General features: G+C 40.0%; 1 protein-coding gene across 9 annotated transcripts in view; it reads right to left on the minus strand.

Annotated features, from left to right (window-relative positions):
- POU2F1 (POU class 2 homeobox 1) overlaps positions 1 to 21,198 on the minus strand; it is a 177,108-nt gene that overhangs the window by 62,152 nt on the left and 93,758 nt on the right. For 7 of the 9 annotated variants that reach the window (XM_073221616.1, XM_037023721.2, XM_073221617.1 and 4 more), the window contains one exon: positions 14,539 to 14,604. The exons of 1 other annotated variant lie outside the window; for it this stretch is intronic. In XM_073221616.1, coding sequence (XP_073077717.1) covers positions 14,539 to 14,604 — 66 coding nt within the window. Of the gene's footprint in view, positions 1 to 14,538; positions 14,605 to 17,715; positions 19,283 to 21,198 lie in introns of those variants that run through there. One more of the 9 variants, XM_037023717.2, reaches the window with a different exon arrangement.

The following is a 21,198-nucleotide window of genomic DNA, read 5'->3' on the forward strand; positions in this document are numbered from 1 at the left end:
AGCTTCAGGACAAATCTGACAGTACAAATCTTAGTGCCTGTCAGTTCACTTGCCTATAGCACCCAGCCTCGTCTGTCTAACTGGCCACTTACATCCTGCTCTAGGCCACGCTGTGTGAGATTTACCCCTGGGGGAATTGTGTGTGAATATAAGAATAACAATTTCTTGAATAAGGGCCTGAAGGATTCTAAAACATGGAGTTTGTGAACACTGTTTTCCATGATTGACAAGCTGTATTTTGGATAATACTATATTTTAATTTGTAATGAAAAAAGTATTATACACTACTATTCAATTAAGCCTATATAATTAAGAAAAAAGTGTATGTTCATAGATTCTACTTGTCAACAAACTGAAGACAGTTAAAGTAAAATCTACCAACAGCCTAAATTTCAGATGCCCTAGAGGAAATAATGAGAATGGCTGTGCCTGTCGCTATGTAAGTGAGCACAAACTCCAAATGAGGTTCACAGAAAGTCAGGCAACCATGGAGCAGAAGTAACACAAATAAGAGCTAACAGATGAAGGCAAAGTTAGCTTCTGCTCGTATGTTTGTGTGTGTGTGTGTGTGTGGTTTCTTCCAAGTGAGCCACAATAAAATCGGAGGAATCTACGATCATGGAAATCCAGAAAGAGAATCACTTAAAGCTAGAAATGCTGTTAACTACAAAGCGGGCAGGTCATGAGCATCGCGCTGCAGATCATCGCAGGCCGGATGGCCGTCCGCGCCCGCTGGACTCACACCAGCACAGTCTTCATTTCCTAAGTCATGGTATAGGTTTTAGTTTTTTTAATTGCTTGTATATATTATCTTGTAGATGACTGCACATCAGGGATACAAGACAAGATTTCTATAAATGGTTAATGTTTGTTGAGTTGTTAAATCTATCTGGATAAAAGGTACTACTGAAACAGATTTTTGTTAACTTTATTCTTAATTGTAGAAAAATAAATGATTTGTGACATACCAGCTATTCAGGCCAAGTCTTTTTCAAATAATGTCCCAAATATCTTCAGCATGTCACATAAAGGGATACTTTGAGGATCACGAAATCCAAAAAGTCCTTTTTCTAAAATCTAATATCATATTAACATTTTTGTCTGACAGAAAAATTTACCAAACTTGTACACTTGTCCGTCTTTCTGCTGCTTCCTAACCTAGTCAAATGTTCCTCATTTATCTTTATCGTTTAAGATGTGAGCCAGTTAAGCAGAAGCAGTTTCCTGCCTCCCTTAGAAACACACAGGCCCTGAAAAGCTACAGCAGAACCCTTACCCTCTGACTGTCGGATGTCCTGGCCTGGATTCCAGCCCTTTGCTACCAGCCCTTCTTACCTCGTGGTCTCTCCGGGCGAGCGCTCCACTCCTGGGCTTCTTCACTGTGCTCCACCTCCTGGTCTCATCTTCCCGACATCACACGACATCCCTAACTGCCTTTGTTCCGAACCCTTTCTAGAGTATTCTTTCCTTCTTTTCTTCCTAAAATCTTATCTATATCTTTAACTCCTTCCCTCTCCCATTCCTTTACCTTCCCAACAAAGGGGAGGGACTGCCTGCTCTCAGCTTCTTCACCAATCAGTGCTCTGAAACCTAAGGCCTCCGCCTCCTGCGAATCGCTTGCTGCGTCCCCCACCCTTCCTCACCGCTCCCTCCTACTGGTTTCCCTCTCAGCATATAAGCACACTTCACTTACTCCCCATCCCTTCCTTCCCTTTACTTCATGTCATGAGCATCACACTCATAGTCACAAAAATACTAACAATTCTTGAGCACTTGCCAAGTCACACATCTACTTGCTTTCAAAGTACATATTGATTCTATGCAACAGGTTATTATTCTCTCTCTCCATCTTACAGCTAGTAAAAGTGTGGCACAGAAAGAGAGAATGTGGCCAAGGTAACATGAGTAACTAGTGACAGACCCAGTGTGACTGCAGCACTTGGCCCCAGGGCCTGAGCACACAGGCCCTGTGCTGCACAGCCTCTCCCAGGGCTTCCGTGAGAGCGAAGGCCTTTGCTACTTTCCCCTCCCCAACCATTCCCTTGTCAATCCACATCAATTTCTTTCTCCAGCACTTACCTAAAACCTTTTAAAAGGCCTCTAGAACTATTAGCTGTCAGATCCAAAGGTCACATTGTCAGCATCCTGTGTCCTGACCTGCCAGCAGGACTTGCCTGCCCTGAGCGCTCACGCCATGAACTTCACTGCCCAGGGCACTTCATGTCCCACGGCTGCTCTCTCTTAGTCCACTTAGGCACTGTCCAGGAGAGCTTTGTGCAATGATGCACATGTTACAGAAATGTGCCATCCACTAGGGTAGCCGCTCACCACACGTGGCTGGGCACTACGAGTGTGGCTAGCAGGGCTGGGTTTTCCACTTCGGCTGATGTCAATACCCACGTGTGGCCTGTGGCCGTCCTGGACAGCATAGGGCTGCCTCAAGCTCTTCTTCGTGCCGATCCCCAAGGCCGCAGACAAGCCTGTCCCAGCCTTTTCAGGCCACGCCACCCGTCCTGCGGCGCCCCGCCGGGTCCCCGCACACCCACAGCAGCGCTGATTCCTTCCTTGGGAACACCTCTATCGTCAATGCTCACGTGCCATCCTGGGGAACAGCTTTCAGGGCCGTGCCCCCGACATCGAGTCCCCTCCTGCCTGGGGCAGCACCGCCCCCGGCCTGGCCTGAGCCAGATGCAGGCATTCCTGTCAGAGTTATCCCGTCGTTCCTGCTGTCCTTACCCCTCCGTCGCCGCTCCTTGTCCAAACGCTCACTAGATCTGACCGGATTTCCACGGTCACTGTGTTAGACTGGGATGCATATAAATGGTTCCAGCTGAAAGAGCCACAGAGTTGAGCGTTTTTGCTTCAAGGAAGATGTGAAGTATAACATAGCTGAAAAATTCTTTTATACTTGTTAGAAAAAAAAAATCACAAAAAAGTGACATGACAGGATACTAAACTGCCCTCTAAGGGAGAAAGGAGAAAATGACAATCTCAGCATCTGTGCCTACAGCAGCCTTTTGTAAACAAATCCTCTTATTACTGCTCCAAATTCTTTATGGTAACGAATAAAAATGAAAGGGATACTACCTCTAAAACTCTGAATTTGTTACTGGGGTTTCTCTTGGTGGAAGGATCACTTGCCTATCCACTCATTTGACGAAAGTATATCGTAACTCAAATGCCACTTAGTATTATTCTCAGTTTCAGTAATCATAGCTCTCTGCCCCATATACATTAAAAAACATTCCCACAAGCACCAGTGGGCAGGACCAGGACAAGTTTCTCATTAGTAAGGATCAGAACCTCTTGGAAGCCCTATCCTGTGACTGACATCTACCAAACCGAACATGGGAGGGAGACCCACCTTTCCTACAGGTGTTTGCCTTTTGCTCCTCGACCACCAAGGCCAGAGTAATAGCATGTCTCCCACTGTACTGCTGAGGCTCTCTAGACGTGCTGTGGCCCATTTCAATGGCCCATGGAACTACCCACTATTTAAAACTTCATGATGAAGAAAATCCAGGAAAAATCAGGACAGTTATTTCTACTCTCAGGCTTCTGAGAGCACTTTGGCTAGTGCAGGATGTAGTCCACACAGTAAAATATGTAATAAATTTGAAATGATAATACTACTAAAAGCAGTAAGAATATTAGAAATGGCCTTGGACAAACCTAACTTCAAAGGGTAAATAGCCCTTTGGAGTATAAAATCTGCAACTGTTTTACTGTTTTGATGAGAACTTTGTGAGGCTGTTACACAGTGAATTTCGGAGGCTTCTCCTGGAAACACTGGCGATGTGCCCTGAAACCAGTGCCGAGGAGCCGAGATAGCCCAATGCCGGGAAGAACAGCCAGCGTGCCCCCTGGTGCCCTGACTGTCCAGCATCCTCCCTCTCACCTGGGAGACAAGGGGCTCTGCCCGTGCTCTCTTATCAGTGTGCTTTCTGGTATCAGCCATGGTGCTAATAAATCCCACGGAATGACTACATCGTTGATTTGCTAGGAACTTCTGATAGTATTTTTAGAAGGTTACTTCATAAATGTATATTAGGTTGCATTAATAAATTTCTCCAGCCTTGTCAGTTGCCAAGAAGATCTTGGTATTATCCTGGGGGAAAAAATCATCTGAATGAAAAATCAAGTGAACTAGGACAGGATAGGGGAGCCTTAGCTCAATCATTCATGTGAAAAAAGACTGACTACAAACTCAGTGAATCAACAGGTTGAGTCAGTTGCTCTGAAATCAAATGTTGTTAATACTTCAAAACAATTAAATATCATGAGAAAAAAATTGACATTTTATATTTAAAATTTTTAAATCTAATGTCATTTTTACCTTTGTTAATTAAATGGAGACAAAGTATAAGGAACAACATAGCTCAAAGGATAAGAGAATGGCTATGCTCACTTTTATAGATGTATGACACATGTGACCTTTGCCAAGTGACAAAGGCTCCCTGAGCCTCATTCCCTGATCTATTATAAAAAGACAAAAACAGCACCTCATGGAGTTGCTGTAAGAATTAAATGGGATCATCTGTACAAAGTGCTTAACATATCTAGTCAATAGTTAATGAATGACAGCCAGTATCATAATATTACAGTATAAATCATTACTTTATAAGTTATAATATTTTATAACAAATTACTGCTTTATAATAAATCACTTTATAATAAATGCCAAATAAGTGGAGAGAGTTAAAATAGGACGACTTCCAGAAGAGCTTTCATGTGTTAAAAGATGAGGAAAACCATTTTATCTATGTTACTCCTAAGGGCAGAATTCAGAAGAATTAGATAACAGAGCTGCACAGCAACAGAATAGGATGCATCAAAAACTACGGCTCCCGTCAGTGGCTGAGCCCGGACACCGGGTAGATGGCCGTTTGTCAGGAGTAGGGATGAAAGAGGTATGCCCTTTGATTAACAGTGAGGAAGGCTTTAAAATTTGTCCAGTGTTTCTTGACATCAAAAAAAAAAGTTTAAAAAGCTTTATACAACTTATTTTTCTGACTCTCTTCTATAATACAGTTGATCAGAGTTAATTTAGGATGAAGTACTGTGGTAGGCAGAACAACGTCCACTCAAAGATGTCCACACACTCTAATCCTCAGAAGCTGTGAAGCGTTTCTTACATGGCAAAAAGGATTTTGCAGATCTGATTAAGTTAGGAGTCTTGAGATGGGGAGATTATCCTGATTATCTGGGTAGACATGCAATACAATCACAATGGTCCTTGCACGGGAAAGAGGGAGGCAGGCGCGTCAGACAAATGTCATGATGGAAGCAGGGGTCAGAGAGACAGATGGACGGGTTTGAAGAAACTCTGCTTTTGGCTTTGAAGATGGAGGAAGAGGCCATAAACCAAGGAACGCAGGTGACCTACAGAAGTTAGAAAGGCAAGGACATGAATTCCCCAGAGCCTCCAGAAGGAACTCAGCCCTTCCAACACCCTCATTTTAGGACTTCTGACCTCCAAAATTGTAAGATAGTAGGTCTGTGTTGTTTTACCCAGAATTTCATTCCTAGCTATACATCCCAAAAATTCAAATCAGGGACTCTAAGACACCTGTGCACCAATGTTCACTGCAGCATTATTCCCAATAGCTAAAAGGTGGAAACAACCCAAATGTGCACCAACAAATGAATGGATAAGCAAAGTGTAGCATAGTCTTACAATGGAATATTATTCATTTATATATGCTAAAATACAGGAACCTTGAAAATATGCTAAGTGAAGTACGTCAGACACAAATGGGCACATATTCTATGATTCCACTTACATAAAGAACCCAGAATAGGCAAATTCTATTTCAGACAGAAAACAGATCAGAGGTTATCCAGTGCTGGGAGGAAGGAAAAATAGAGAGTTATCCCTAGGGGGAAGCATCTTGTCCGAAAAACTATGGTATAAGAAATGTCATTACTACTCCCCCTTATCCAGATGGCATGTTGAGTGGATTATTGTTTTGGCAAAATAATCCAATTTTCCATTTTCTTCACTCCTGATCTTAGACTTCTTGAGCTACACTATGGAAAGGCCATACCACCCTGTTGGTTAGAAAAGCTACCCATTTGTTTTCTTTAATCTGAGTCTGACCCACAAAAAGCTCATTAATTCTTTTTATTTATTTATTTATGTTCATCAATTCCTTAAAGATAACTATGTCGAGGCTCACTGACTCTACTCAAACCCCAAATCCATTTCATTCAATCTTTGGGGCAGTATGGGATAATGAAAGGTAATGAGAGGTCTTAAGTATTCACAAATTACTAAATGGTTCTAAGTTTAGTTCCTGTATCTATAAAACAGGCATAACTTACCTTATAGAAGTATTTTAATGATTATGATATAAAATATATGTAATAAGATGGCTAGCTATGCATATACAGTAGGAATTCAACAAATGGTAATTTCTGCCATTATTCTTACTGTTACCCTTGCCTTCCTATCAGATGACCACCTCAACTACTTTAATGAGAAATTAGAAAAATGAAGTAATCTAATGTGAATTATTCTTCATTTACTTCTCCCTACCACCTCAATTTTTTGTCATTGTTTAATCTTCTCTCCAATTTTAGAAAAAGGGGTCAATCTTTTGCATTTTCAAAGTTAAATTCCTGCTTCTGTACTTTAGGTCCGAGCCCTTCTCCGCTATCTTGGTTCCATCAATTCTTTTTCTTTCTTCAAGCTCTCTCTCTCTCTCTGACAGTTCCTTCCATTTGACCTGTAAATACAACTCAAATTTCCTCAAAACAGTATTCAAAGTTCTAGCCAGAAAAATTAGGAAAGAAAAAAGAAATAAAAGACATCCAAACTACAAAGGAAGAGGTAAAACTGTCACTATTTGTGGACAACATGATATTATGGATAGAAAACCCTAAAGACTCCGCCAAAAACTTGTTAGAATTAATAAACGAATTCAGCAAAGTTGCAGGATACAAAACCAATATGCAAAAATCTGTTGTGTGTTTATACACTAATAACAAACTACCAGAAAGAGAAGCTAAGAAAACAATCCTATTTGCAATTATATCAATAATAAAATGCCCAGGAATAAATTTAACCAAGAAGGTGAAAGATCTGTACCCTGAAAACTATAAACACTGATGAAAGAAGTTGAAGACACAAATAAATGGAAAGATATTCTGTGCTCAGGGATTGGAAGATTTAGATTGTTAAAATGTTTGTATTACCCAAAGCAATCTACAGATCAATGCAATCCCTATCAAGATACCAATGGTATTTTTCACAGAAATACAACAAACAATCCTAAAATCTGTATGGAACCACAGCAGACCCCAAATAACTCAAGCAATCATGAGAAAGAAGAACAAAGATGCAGGCCATCATGCTCTCAGACTTCAAACTATATTACAAAGCTTTACTAATCAGGAAAGTATGGTACTGGCATAAAAACACAGAGACCAATGGAACAGAATAAAGAGCCCAGAAATAAACCCATCCACATATGGTCAATTAATTTGTAACAAAGGAGGCAAGAATATCCAGTGTGGAGAGAACAGTCTCTTCAATAAATGGTGTCGGGAAAACTGGACAGCGACATGCAAAAGAATGAAATGAGAATACCACCTTACACCACATATAAAGTTACCCCAAATGGATTAAAACCTTGAATATAAGACCAGAAACCACAAAACTGTCAGAAGAGAACACTTGACACTGCTCTTGGCAATATTTTTTTTTAATCTGGCTCCAAAGGCAATGGCAACAAAAGCAAAAATAAACGAACGGATGACATCAAACTAAAAAAGCTGCACAGAGAAGGACAACTACCAACAAAATGAAAGGGCAACCTATTGAAGGGGAGAAGATATTTGCAGATCGCACATCTGATAAGGGATTAATACCCAAAATATATAAAGAACTCATACAACTCAACAACAAAAAAACAAACAATCCAATTAAAAATGGGCAGTGGATCTGAATAGACATTTTTCCAAAGACATACAGATGGACAGCAGGCACATGAACAGAGGCTCAACATCCCTAGTCATCAGTAAAATGCAAATTAAAACCACAGTGACATATCACTCAACACCTGTCAGATGGCTATTATTAAAAGAACACGAAACAACAAGTGCTGGCGAGGATGTGGAGAAAGGGAACCATCATGCACTGTTAGTGGGAATATCAACTGGCTCAGCTACTATGAAAAACTGCGTGAAGTTCCCTCAAAAAACTACAAACAGAACTACCACATGATCCAGCAATCCCATTTCTGAGCATTATCTGGAGAAAAATGAAAACACTAATTAGAAAAGGCATGTGCACCCCTATGTTCATTGCAGCGTTATTCACACGAGGCAAGATATGGAAACAACCAAAGTGCCCGCTGATGCGTGAATGGATAAAGATACACTATGTAGTCGATGGAATACTATTCAGCCATAAAGAAGAATGAAATCTTTCCAATTCCAACAACATGGATGGAACTTGAGGGCATTATGCTAAATTAAGTAAAACAGAGAAAGACAAATACTGTACTATCTCACTTGGATGTGTAATCAAAAAAGCAAAACAAATGAACAAACAAAACTATAGATGCAGAGAACAGACTGATAGTTGCCAAAGAGGAGGGGGGTAGGAGTAGGTGTAAAGGGAGACGGGGATCAAAGATACAAACTCTCAGTCATAAACTAATTAAGTCATGGGGATTAATGCACAGCATGAGACTATAGAGTCAACAATATTGTGTTGCATACTATGTAAATCTATATGGTTACCAGGGTAAACTAGACTTATTGTGGTGGCCAGTTTGCAGTGTATACAAATACTGAATCATTACTTTGTACACTTGAAATTAATATAATGTTACATGTCAATTCTACCTTAATAAAAAAAATTCTCAAATTTGCTTACACAAATACCACTACCACACTTTTCTATACATGCTCTTAAATTACCATAATCTGTCCTGAATCTGCTATCTGTCATCCCTTAATGGCTGCTAACTTCCCAAAGACTGAGGTGTCTTATCTGTCTGCATCTTTTAAAAACAGCAAATGCAGTATTCTACATGTAAGACAGGCACTTACTGAACACTAAATGAACAGACCTCAGCTGCGGATTTTCTGTGATCATATAAGGGCTATTTGACAGAAGCACATTATCAGATTTAGCTGCTCAACTTAAATATAAATCACTCTGGCAGGAGAAAGGCAATGCAATCAAATAATTTTACAATATCATTTTTTAAATGTCCCAAATAAAAATTATGTTTTCCAAAAATATTTGTAAGTATAGTAATCTACACACAAGTAGTCCAAATCCAGAAAATGTGAGTTGTTTTATTATAATGCTAAGGGTTCTGTCCATTGAAAATTTTACTTGTTATCCATAAACTAACAAAAACTAGGAACCTATATATTCTTTACAATTAAACAGTGCAGGTTTGTTACACTTTTAAATAAAAATCAATTTGTAAGTATGTAACTATCTGAATAAACCGTAATTTTACATCTAATGCACTAAACATGGTAACTTACATTCCTAACTTACAAACTGACATCAGTGGGAAATGCTAAGAATGTAGGACAGACTCCTAACATTTGAGGAACTGATAGTCAAGCCTTCAGTTATCCTCAAGTGAATGTAATGGTCCATAACAAAGACAGCAGATGTTGCAGCTGACCGTACAGGAGGTGACCTGCTTGCTCCAGAGGGAGGATGACTGGTCATTTCACGCTTGCTCCCCCTTCCAGGTATCACTGCGTTAGCAGTTAACGCTTATGAAAAAAGCTATGGAAGTTTTCTCTATTTGTAGGTAAAAGAGAAATCAATCTCTATTCCTGGTGATGAATGTAAATGACTCTAAGAAAGTACCAGTTCTTGGCCACAAAATCAGAGTTTCAGAGACCCTGAGAAGTAATAAAACATGTAAGTTGGCACTGCTCTGCTCCATGGTGGGAATGAGGTTGCCATGCATGCCATGATAAAACAGGATAAGAAATTCATGGGAAAAAAGAAAAAAGAAATTCATGGTTCTATTTCAACAAGCGCTCTAGCTAGTATTTATATTATGTGGAGCTCTGTAAAGGATTTAAGACCTAAACACACACCAAGTATTGCTTGAGTTTTCAATTCTTTAATTGCAGTTCATGAAAGAAACCATAAGCAAGGTGTAAATCCAGATCCTGCCTTTACTTCCTGGCTGTGCCTCAGGGATTTCGTGCCTCGATTTCCCATACCTTGAAATAATGCCTGACTTGGAGCATTATCATAAGGGTGCAATCTGAAATCAGGTAATGGTATAGAGCTTTTTTTTAACTAATATTTTTAAAAACACATCATCTGGGTTTTATTAAACGTAGGTGCTTCACCAACATCACTCTAATACCAAAACCAGGCAAAGACGCCACAAAAAATGAAAATTGCAGACCAATATCACTGATGAACATAGATGCAAAAATACTAAAAAAAAATATTAGCAAACCGAATTCAAAAACAGATCAAAAAGATCATACATCATGACCCAGTGGTATTCATTCCAGGGATGCAAGGATGGTACGATATTCCATGAACATCGTCCACCACATCAGCAAAAAGAGGGACAAAAACCACATGATCGTTTCCATAGATGCTGAAAAAGCATTCAACAAAATTCAACATCCATTCATGATAAAAACTGTCAACAAAATGGATACAGAGGGCAAATACATCAACATAATAAAAGGTCATATATGACAAACCCACAGCCAACATCATACTTAACAGTGAAAAGCTGAAAGCTTTTCCTCTAAGATCAGGAACAAGACAAGGATTCCCACTCTCCCCGCTTTTATTCAACATAGTACTGGAGGTCCTAGTCACAGCAATCAGACAACACAAAGAAAAAAAAGGCATCCAGATTGGCAAGGAAGAAGTTAAAACTGTCCCTGTCCGCAGGTGACATAATATTATACATAAAAAACCCTAAAGAATCTACTCTAAAACTACTATCTGAATTCAGCAAAGTTGCAGGATACAAAATTCATACACAGAAATCTGTTGCATTTCTATATACTAATGATAAACTAGCAGAAAGAGAAATCAGGAAAACAATTCTATTCACAATTGCATCAAAAGTAGTAAAATGCCTAGGAATAAACCTAACCAAGGAAGTGAAAGACCTATACCCTGAAAACTACAAGACACTCTTGACAGAAATCAAAGAAGACATCAATAAGTGGAAATATACCCCATGCTCATGAGTAGGAAGAATATTGTCAAAACGGCCATCCTGCCTAAAGCCATTACAGATTCAATGCAATCCCTATCAAAATACCAATAGCGTTCTTCAATGAACTAGGACAAATAGTTATAAAATTCATATGGAAGCAAAAAAGACCCCGAATAGCCAAAACAATCCTTAGAAGGAATAATAAAGCAGAGAGGATTATGCTCCCCAACTTCAAGCTCTACTACAAAGCCACAGTAATCTAGACAATTTGGTGTTGGCACCAGAGCAGAGCCATAGATCAATGGAATAGAACAGAGAGCCCAGATATACACCCAAGCATATATGGTCAATTAATACATGATAAAGTAGCCATGGACATACAATGGAGAAATGACAGCCTCTTCAACAACTGGTATTAGCAAAACTGGACAGCTATATGTAAGAGAATGAAACTGGATTACTATCTAACTCCATACACAAAAGTAAACTTAAAATGGATCAAAGACCTGAATGTAAGTCATGAAAACATAAGACTCTTAGAAGAAAACATAGGCAAAACTCTCTTGGATGTAAACATGAGCAATTTTTTCATGAACGTATCTTCTTGAGCAAGGGAAACAAAAGCAAAAATGAACAAGTGGGACGACATCAAACGAAAAGCTCCTGTACAGCAAAGTACACCATCAGTAGAACAAAAAGGCATCCTGCAGTATGGGGGAATATATTCATAAATGACGTATCTGATAAGGGGTTAACATCCAAAATATATAAAGAGCTCACACGCCTCAACACCCAAAAAGCAAACAATCCTGCTTAAAAAATGGGCGGAGGATCTGAACAGACACTTCTCCAAAGAAGAAATTCAGATGGCAAACAGGCGCATGAAAAGATGCTCCACATCACTAATCATCAGAGAAATGCAAATTAAAACCACACTGAGATATCACCTCACACCAGTTAGGATCCCCGCCATCCAAAAGACAAGCAAAAACAAATGTTGGCGAGGCTGTGGAGAAAGGGGAACCCTCCTACACTGATGGTGGGAGTGTAAACTAGTTCAACCATTGTGGAAAGCAGTATGGAGGTTCCTCAAAAAACTCAAAATAGAAATACCATTTGACCCAGGAATTCTACTCCTAAGAATTTATTAGAAGAAAACAAGATCCCAGATTCAAAAAGACACATGCAGCCCTATGTTTATCGCAGCACTGTTTACAATAGCCAAGAAATGGAAGCAACCTAAGTGTCCATCAGTAGATGAATGGATAAAGAAGATGTGGTACATATACACAATGGGATATTATTCAGCCATAAGAAGAAAACAAATCCTACCATTTGCAAGAACATGGATGGAGCTAGAGGGTATTATGCTCAGTGAAATAAGTCAGGCGGAGAAAGACAAGTATCAGATGATTTCACTCATCTGTGGAGCATAAGAACAAAGCAGAAACTGAAGGACCGAAACAGCAGCGGACTCACAGAACCCAGGAATGGACCAGCAGTTACCAAAGGGAAAGGGGCTGGGGAGGGTTGGGGGGGGGAGAAGGGGATTAAGGGGCATTATGATCAGCATACATAATGTAGGGGGGGCACGGGGAAGGCAGTACAGCACAGAGAAGACAAGTAGTGACTCTATAGCATCTTACTGTGCTGATGGACAGTGACTGTCATGGGGTATGTGGGGGGGACTTGATAATAGGGGGGAATGTAGTAACCACAGTGTTACTCATGTGAAACCTGAGCATAACATTGTAAATCGATATACCTCAATAAAAAAAAAGAAACAATATCCCTTATCTCCAAAGGCTAAAAATAAAGATGTAGATGCTTAATATATGGTAGATACTGAAACTTTTACTGTAGTGGCGCTGGATTCCAAAGGAGTCCGATACAGCGGACAATCCACCGGAGTCTCTTTCTCTTCCCTGAGAAACACACGTCTCGTCTCTGAAGCTATTGTTTCAGCACAGATGTCCTGCTCACTCTACCCTAGCGTTTTAAAGGGATCGACTGCCCTGTTTCCCTCTGTAAGCAAGTCCCACACCTAAGCACTGGCAGAGCAACCAGGGTACGGAAAACTGGAAGACGGGACCCAAACTGGACAGGGAAACAACAGAAAGGAGACGCAGCTGACAGCCCAGACAGGACGAGTGCTGCCCTTCCCCTTCTCAGGAGGCACCACCGCCTCCCTGGCTGGCCGCAGTTACAGTGATTTGTGAGACATGTTCAATGCAACAGGAAGCCCCACACTCAGTCTGACATAGAAAGGCAAGTATACTTTCAGAGATTAAAAGATCAACAAGTATCTCCAGGTAGAGGACAGCTTAGAATGAAAGACATGTAGGCAGGAAGCTGTTATATTGGTTTAACTCATCTACTTTAAATTAAAAGGTGTTGTGGCCAGCAGGGGTGGAAAGCAAAGACAGTTTCCAAGAGTGACCCTCATTCTTACTCCCAGTTAGGTTTTCTGCAAATGAGGGTCAAAGAGGCAGCCCTCTCCGCAAGTGAACAACCCAGTTCACTTCAGAAACTATTACTTGCTGTGCCTCGCTGCCCATAATCCCTTCTTATATGGCTATTTTAATTTAAGCCTTTACTAGAAGTTGGGAATTCCCTGGAGCATCTCTGGAAGATGATAAAGATGCACGGACAGAGTATGTATGGGCTGTGGGGACAATCTATTCTTTATGGACTTCCCTTTCTTTCTCCCACAGGGCCTCAGTTTTCTCACTTACATGGTATTAAGTTTCTCCTGATAAGGGGTTTAATCAGGTCCAAATTAAAAAAATTTTTTGAACCAAATCAAAGGATGTATTAGAAATAGGTGTGTTTTTTAACTATCTACTAAAACACTATCATAACTTCAACATAACTTATATTGACTGTGGGGTGGGTAAGTTTATATTTTGATTAATACCAGTAACAAGAGCAACTTTTTACTGAAGGGTAACTGTGTAGCTGGCACATGTTTCCTTTAATACAAACAATGACCTGTGAAATATCCCCATTTTATAGGTGAATAAATTAAGTCTCAAAAAGACTGGGGAAATTGCCTAAGTCACACAGCTAATAAGCAGCACATCTGTAATTCAAACCCAGAACTATCTGACCCAAAGAACTCATCTCCCAACCACCCTATATTTCCCTGACAGGTGGCGACAAGAAGCAGCAATCTGCAGAAGGAAGATCATCTCAAACAGGGGTAATCCCAGTTCCTGCGAGCACTGAATTGTACTTAACACAATACTCAAATTGGTCTTTATTTGCCAAATATGGGTCACATGTACGTGCCAAGGTTTTCCTTTTATTTCTGTTAGATCTAAGTTTAAGACCGGACCTGAGAATGCTCTCTTACCTGCGTTGCCATCTCCACTCTCCATAGATGGTTTACTTGTTTCTGACGGATTGTTCATTCTTGAGTCTACAATAAATCAGAAGTGAATACGGTTTTTAAAAAATTGGAGATGTGGTTAGGGAGGCAGAAGTGTGGCAAAGAAAAGGGTTAACATTGACTAACGTTCTGCAGTTCAAGGAGAGTGTCAGCACGCAAATACGGGAAATTGCAATAAAAGTTTATCTGAAATAAATTCAGGAATCCTTAACCCTGAAATGAGTCACAGAAAAATTGTCTTTGTGAAGAATTTTAAGATTCTTTCAAGAACAGTAACAGAAATCTAATCAAACAAAAATATTAAGAAAGAGCCTTATATGTAAAAGGAGTAAATGCTTCTTAATATGAAGCACAGAATTATAGAACAAAGCTGGTAGGGAAGTACCTCACAAAGTAAAATATGTTATTTCCAAATAAAGTTTCTTTTTCTGTAAGTAAAGATATTCATTAATTATAACCAAAACAATCCATTGGTAATCTTAATAGACTGTACAGTAACTCAACGTAGCAGAATAAAAAGAAAGGATGTCTAAGAAAAATATCTCCATATTTAGTCCCCTCCCCAAAACCAAATGTGTCAAAGTGAGAATACGTTGAATCACACCTCACTCAGAAACCAGTACAAGTAGTTGTACCACAAGACATTACAGATATATCTAATAGTTTTGAAACTGAATCACAACTACAACTTAATAATTATATCACATTGATACCCCAAATGAACCTGCTGACATGCGTTTCTTTTTTTTATGGTTATCTGTTTAATGGAGAGGTTTTCATAATAAAGTTTCCATCAAGCATTAGATAGTAGGTATCCCAGAAGATATGCAAGAGAAAAGAACAAGCCAGCTTCTTTCCTACCTCTTTGAAAGGTAAAACCTAAATATACACTTAATCGTATTCTACTTCTATTATAAACTCAAGCTTAGCACATTTATAATCAACCATGTTTACTACCAATCAAGTTCTGCCTTTTCCACCAGGTTAAGACCACTTCTCTATAATTATTAATAGAGATAAATACTTAAATTATTTTTAATTTTAATTTTTTGACTGAAGGGCACATTTTGTCATCTGCTTAAACGTTTAACTAGGAAATCAAAACAATCATTATTAAGTCCCAACCAAATTATCCAGTCACATTATCCAAATGCACTAAGAGGTGAGAAGGCCTCCCATAAATTTTATTTCCAACCCGGAAGTTGGGTTATGGCTTTTCTAATATAGTTTTGAAACAGATGCTTGTCTTATGGGCTTAGGCAGTTCTACAATATTCATACATCTGTGGTCATAAATGAGGGTGGTTTTACAACTTCCTTTCCTTTACTGTCCAGAAAAATTTAAATACCACCTGAAAGCATACTAAGATTTGAAAGGAACAGGTGTACAACTAAGGAAAAATCAGCTTTCTGAATGACTTAACCAAAATCTTATGAAAGTCCACAAACTTCTCAACAAATGCAATAGAATATACCATTAAGCATGCATGCTGCTCAACACTTCCTTCCTAATATGCTTTCAAAGCAGTGGGAAAAATGATGAACCAGTTAGCATCCATAAAAAGGGTAACAATTTTTCCACATACCATAAAGAAGTAGGCATAATTCTTAACATGTCATCAGCCTGACCTTGCCCAATTCACACCCTAATTTCCACATCTATAAATTAAAGACTGTATCACATATATTCTATGTAAATCTAAGCATTTTCTATGAATTGTCAGGTGTGTCAAAGACATTTAACAGAATTAAACACACACAAATAAATATTCTGATAAACCAGAAATATGGGAAGACTTTAAATGTTAGTAAACTGAAAATAACAGAGATATAATTTCTAATTCTAAAATATAATGCTAAAAATTTTGCAGGAGGTTATTTTCTTTCCTTTCTTGAGTTCCCAATTTAGCAGATGTAAAAGAGTAAATAAAGTAAGTTCTATTTTGATGTCAGGTTTTTTCCTCTCTGGGCACATTCACCTGACTGTATGTGAGTTTAACACACAGTCTACAAGTTGCTCTTGGATTGAATTCTTGACATGAGTTCGTTTTTTTAAATCATTCACCCTTTTCAAAGTGGTCTGAATCATGTTGTGCAAATGTTACTGCCACCTTAAGTTTAGGCCATTCCTTCTGCCTAAGAAGTCAAACATTTTCAAAATATCATTTTATCCTTGGCAACTGTAATAGTGATGCGGGCAGCCTCAATATTTCAAGCAGGAAAAATGACATACAGGGAAAAAAAATCACTTGGAAAGGTTTTAAACCAAAGATATGAAAGTCCTGGAGTTCATATCATCTGACTCTCTAGTTGACCAAATTAACCTAAAGAGGCTTCAACAATTTTGCTTATACACAGACAAAACCAAACACAACATGTGGCCACTATGAGCCATAGTATGTCTAAAAACCAAAGAGCCTCAATCTATTTTAAATCTTAGTCACCAAAGACAACTTACATATTCAAGCCACATGTCTCCCTCCCCAAGTCTTGTCTATAGGGAAAACTCTTAAGAACAGGCTTCCCAGTACTTAAAGTTGTTCTCTGAGGAACAGAAGTTGATTTTTAAAAACAAAAAAAGCCTGTCACCAACCAAAATTTGAAGAGTTAATAGTTCCTAATATCTGGAAACTGATCAACAGTCCCGTTGCAGTAACTACTGAAATTACCCTCTGCGTCAGTATCTGTGGGAACAGTTCTGCCCTGGAGCCCTACCTGTTTCACTAAGCACTTTTGGCTTTTATATCAGACATTCACATTAGGTATGCAAAACACTTTTATTAATATGTACATATTATTTAGGTACACTTTATACCTTGTTTCAGATTTACAGTGTTTTAGAACTATATGAAATGCTCTCAATAGAAATTTCCAAAAAGCAAACATGTCCTCCAAGTTGAATTCAAAATCCACACTATTTACTGAAAATATCCTCTGAACCAGAAGCTAGTGGTAGGGAGGGACCTACTGCAAATTCAAGTAGGCTCCAGCTTTGCACATGCTTCCCTCCTTCCCAGCTCCATCCACCTCTTCCCCCTCCCCAGAGTTCGTTGCACAAGAGATTAAGCACTTGTGCACAGTCAACCCCACAGCCGCTATTTCCATATTAAAGTTTGTAAGAAAGAACTGTGCGCGTACCCACCTAAAATATAGTCACTGCAGTCCAGCATTGCTGTGAAATCTTCTAGAGGTTCAGACAATCCAAAGCAAGGAAGAAACAGGTAGCACTCCGGGGTGGGGGAAAGAAGGTACTACTATTTCTAACAGATCTACGCTATGTTCTTAAGAGAACCAGGGTGGGAGGTGGAAAGAGGATTACGGGGAGAAGGAAAATACAACTTCAGTTACACCATAGCAATCTTGAACTGAATAAGGAAACTTCGGTTGCTCAGAGGAGTTTTAGTCTCTCCTACCAGAGAGGACTGACATTGTCAAGGCAACTGAAGCATGAAAAGTTCCCCTTTTTGTAATAAAATAGAAACAAAGATTGCAGCTGGCAGTTTCCATAATGAAGCTTAATCAGTATGCGAGTGATTAGGGCCTTATGCAAATCTCTCCTCGTTAGCACAGCAGCCAGCACTTTGAAGTCCACGAACAATTCACTAACAGAATACACTGAAAGCACTCCCTGCATAATTTAAATCACTACATAAATATTTATCAGTACATTTGCATATTAATTGGCAGTGCATGAAGGGAAAAATTATCTCCCGAGTGCCAGCATAATAATTAGGAGGATAAAAGTGAGATTTCTTCCAATGGCCTGGCTTCTCGGACCCAACTTGAGATAGCACCGGGGGAGAAGGAAGGGACAGGAGACAGAGTTCTGTTAAAATGCCACTGAAATGACACGTACAAATTAGAAACAACTCTACAGACTTAAGCACCTTTAATCTTATTCCTGCTGGCAACAATGACTTCAGTAATAAGAGGATTTGCAAAAAGCTTTCTACACAATCCAAATAATCCCAAGGAAACAATTAGCAAGGCAGAGACAGAACACAGGCTGTCATGATGGTGCTGGCCCACTGACGGGGAATTTTCCAAATATTAACATACACTGTCAGGGGAAAGTCCTGCTTTAAAACCAGGCAACAGTGTAAATCCGGAAGCAGTGCAGAATCTGGAAAATTATCTTCAAGAGGATGGAAATTCATTATCCACAAATCTTTTTATACCACCAAATTAACAGACTAGATTATTAGCTGGATGCCACCTATTACACAGTATCCTTTCCCCAGCATCCATCTAAAAGCAGACAGCTTGCTACTTACATTATCGATCACTGAAAACTGGGTCATGCGAACTGTACAATTACAGTCAACCCATGAACAATATGGGGGTGGGAGTACTGATACCCCACACGGTCGAAAATCCGAGGTTTTAACTCCTCCAATAAACTTCTGATTTCCCCAAAACTTCACTAATAGCTGTGGACCGGAAGGCCTTAGTGATAATGTAAAGTCGATTAACACATGTTTCTTATGCTATAGGTATCAGATACTGTATTCTTACAATAAAGTGAGCTAGGGAAAAGACGTTTTTTCAAATTGTCACAAATCTCCAAAATATCTCCCCATGTATTTATTGAAAAAAATCTGGGTATAAGTGGATCTGTACAGCTCAAACCCATGCTGTTCAAGGGTCAACTATGCTTAGTACTTTCATATAAATTTCACTTAATGGATATGAACATATTTACAATCTTACTAAAGAATATACTGACTTAATTTAAAGCAAATTTACCAAGCAAAATATCTACCAAGAACTTTTCTGGGATTCCAGTACAACATTCCACCAAATCATCATAGACACTTCAGGAGAAGACACAAAAACTCCGCGCAGCAGGCACCACCGCCTCCTCCTAAACACAAGGAAGCCGCGGGCAGAGCGCCAAGGCAGTGCGCCAGGGAGACCCCGGCACCTCGGAGTTGGGAGTCACCAAAACCTGAGTTCTTGGCCGTTACACGCAACGGACAAGTCACACCCTGAGGGAATCGGTGGGGCTCGGGGCCTGAATGAGCAGCGGACCATGATGGTTTGTTCGGTGCAAGAAGATGAGCGCCGGGCGTCAAGGGTACCAAGCCCGAGGGTGAGTGTGTGCGGCGGACACGCAGAGAAGCGCTCTGGGCTCGAGGCCAGCGATCAAGGGCACTGTGCAGTTAACAGCTGCTTTTATTCAGAACTATCTTCAATAAGGCCAAGTATCTGATTTTTTAAGATATGTCCTTTTCCCAACATTAAGGCTGAAATTAAACTCAGTTTGCAGGTGAGGAAATGAAGACAAGGTGTCTACAAGGGACCTTCACAAAGATTTCCTTGCAAGTCAATAACTTACCTAGAAACAGAACCAAAAACCTTTAACTTTTAGATCAATACTCTTTATATTGTTAGCTTTTCTGTTTCACAGAATTAAAAAATCCTCATGAGGAGAGGGTCTGGGGGAGAAATTTAGCACCACCATTTGGGGCCTGTGAGACTTTAAGTTCCTTCCCTTGCTGAGCCTGAGTTTTCTCATCTGCAGAGTGGTAAGTAACGTGTTTTTCCCCAGGCTGCCATGAGGATAAATTGCTGGTGCTTCTCAGACTGGTCACAGCCTGGAGCAGGCGGCAGCTGTGCAGGGCAGACACCAGACACACGGCAAACAGGACACGGCTTTTCAGAGCACCAGTTTTATTCAGTATGATTCACAACACTTTGTACTAAAACAATCAAGACTATATTATAGAACAAAATACAAAATTCAAGTGAGTTTTTAAGGTACAATGTATTATTGGACTTAATGAGTTCTGCCGGGTGGCAAAACAGAGAAGCAATGATAAATGTCACTAGAATATAATAGATGCCAATTAATGTTTCTTCCCTCTCTTCTGCCTTCATAAACTTTTTTTGTTGTTGTTGTTATCATTAATCTACAATTACATGCAGAACATTACGTTTACTACTACCTTCATAAACTTTTACATTTAGTGCCTGCACTTTTTATAGACTCTCTCTGCACCTCGCCATCGGCCTTTCTGCGCTGGGTACAGCGACACCTCTAAACCGCCCTTCCTGTTCGGTCTTTCATGCACTGCAGAGGATGACCTGGAGTGGCAGGCAGAGGACCGCTGCCAGCCGAGTGCAGGCTGGAAGGTGTCTTGCAGGGGCAGAGCCCTGGCAGCATGTGGACCTCCCCCTCAGACCAAGAGAGCCCGGTCGGGGCCTGTCCCTCATTGGCTCACCCAGGCTGCCTCCCACAGCCGGCCCCCTCCGTGCGCTGTACCGCAACCTCGCCCCGTTCACTCCAGGAAGAGGGAGGAGGCGGCCTGGGGCTCGTCCAGGCAGTTGACTTCATTCAAAGGGAAGAGCAAGGAAACCACCTTCCTGCCACTCTTGATCTGGGCACTGAGTGCATTCTAGAAGGTAGGTTTAAGTACTAGGTCGTCAAGGCCTCTACAGACCGAGGGAGAAATGGCTACCACCTCTCCCATGCACACCTCCAACATGGCACAGTTAGGTCTGAAAGAAGGGGACAGATAGGTAACTTTCCCCACAAAGCTCAGATGTTCATTTCATTTGGTCTATCCAAAATATCTGATTATAACTTAAGCTGAAAAGAATACCCTGTTTAAAAAAGAAACTC

Source organism: Manis javanica, chromosome 14 (genome assembly GCF_040802235.1).
Source record: "Manis javanica isolate MJ-LG chromosome 14, MJ_LKY, whole genome shotgun sequence".
Lineage (NCBI taxonomy): Eukaryota > Metazoa > Chordata > Mammalia > Pholidota > Manidae > Manis > Manis javanica.